At 61.6% G+C, this 1195-nt stretch overlaps 1 protein-coding gene across 1 annotated transcript; it reads right to left on the minus strand.

The window, feature by feature from the left end:
* Positions 1-411: 411 nt before the first annotated feature.
* LOC130588292 (homeobox protein Hox-C10-like) lies at positions 412-1189 on the minus strand (the record flags this gene model as incomplete). Its single annotated transcript, XM_057389229.1, has 1 exon — positions 412-1189. A coding segment is annotated over exon 1 (733 nt), but the record flags the coding sequence as incomplete, so codon positions are not given.
* Between the last annotated feature and the right edge of the window lie 6 nt (positions 1190-1195).

The raw sequence follows: 1195 nt of genomic DNA on the forward strand, positions 1-1195 counted from the left end.
AAAAGAGGAAAATTTGGGTTCATCCGCCTCAAAAACCACCAGGACGCGTCCCCGAGCGCAGAAAAYCCCAAATTTCCGCAGTTTTCGAGCAAAACCGCTCCCGCGCTGCGCAATCGCTCAATTTCCGCTCTTTTTTGGGTCCAAACGCATTTCCCTCGGCGCTCTCTGCCGCCTTTCCCCCGCTCGGATGTTTTAACATTTAAATATATTTTAAAAACAACAGAATTTGGGGATTTTCGGGTTGTTTTGCGGGGTTTTTTTTACGCAACTCGGACGATTTCAACGCCGATTTCCGCGGGGGGAGCCGGCCGRGCAGAGAGCGCTTTCCGRGTTCCGCAAATCACCKCTAATTAATAAAAATCAATTAAAAWCTSATGAAAATGAATGAAATAACGCTCGGCTCTGCCCTACCTTTCGCCTCGCAGTCGGAATTGTCGGTGCTGGCGCCGTCTCCGCTTTTCCTCCGCTCTTTTTCCGCCTCCGCCGCGCTCGCTTTGGCTCCGCCGCTTTTTTCCCTTTTGATTTCTCCTCCCGCCGGCTGCTCCGCGCCGCAATTTGGGGTGAAATTCCCTCGGAATTGGGGCGAGAGGCGCTCCGCGGGCGCGGAGGGAGGCGGAGGAGGGGTCGGCGGAACCGTTTCCAGCCGCTCGTTKCGGTTTCTCAGACTCGCCCTCCCCTCGAACGGGAACTCGCTCGGAGCTTTCTCCAAACCCGCGTAACTCGCGCTTCCGCGGAAAAARCCGCCCGCGGGCGTTTCGGGCTCGGCCAGGCAGGGCTCGGGCAGCGCGGAGGAGAATGTGGAGGGCTCGGGGCCGCTTTTGGGCCGCTCGCCCGGGGCGAACATGCAGCAGCCGCTCTCCTCCTTCACCGGCCCGCCCGGGAAGGCGCAGGGCGGCAGCGGCCGCGCCTGGGGCTGGTCCAGCCTAAAGCCGCTCTTAGGCTCGGCCCAAGAGTCCAGCTGCGCCAGGTAGGGCGGGAAGGAGCCCAGGGCCACCTCGTCGCGTTTGGGGAGGGAAGGGACGAGGCCGGAGCAGCCGCGCATCGCGAAATCCGCGCCGGGCTGCGCGAACATGGCCTGGCCCGCGGAGAAATCCGCGCGGCTCAGCGGCTCCAGCACGAAAGTCCCGCTGTCGGGACATGACATTTTCTCCGAGGCGGCTCGGAGGGACGAATACTCCAGCCAGGGGCTGACATC

This window comes from Malurus melanocephalus, unplaced genomic scaffold (assembly GCF_030028575.1).
Source record: "Malurus melanocephalus ecotype Western Australia unplaced genomic scaffold, MMel_1.1 scaffold_4138, whole genome shotgun sequence".
In the NCBI taxonomy this organism is placed as follows: domain Eukaryota; kingdom Metazoa; phylum Chordata; class Aves; order Passeriformes; family Maluridae; genus Malurus; species Malurus melanocephalus.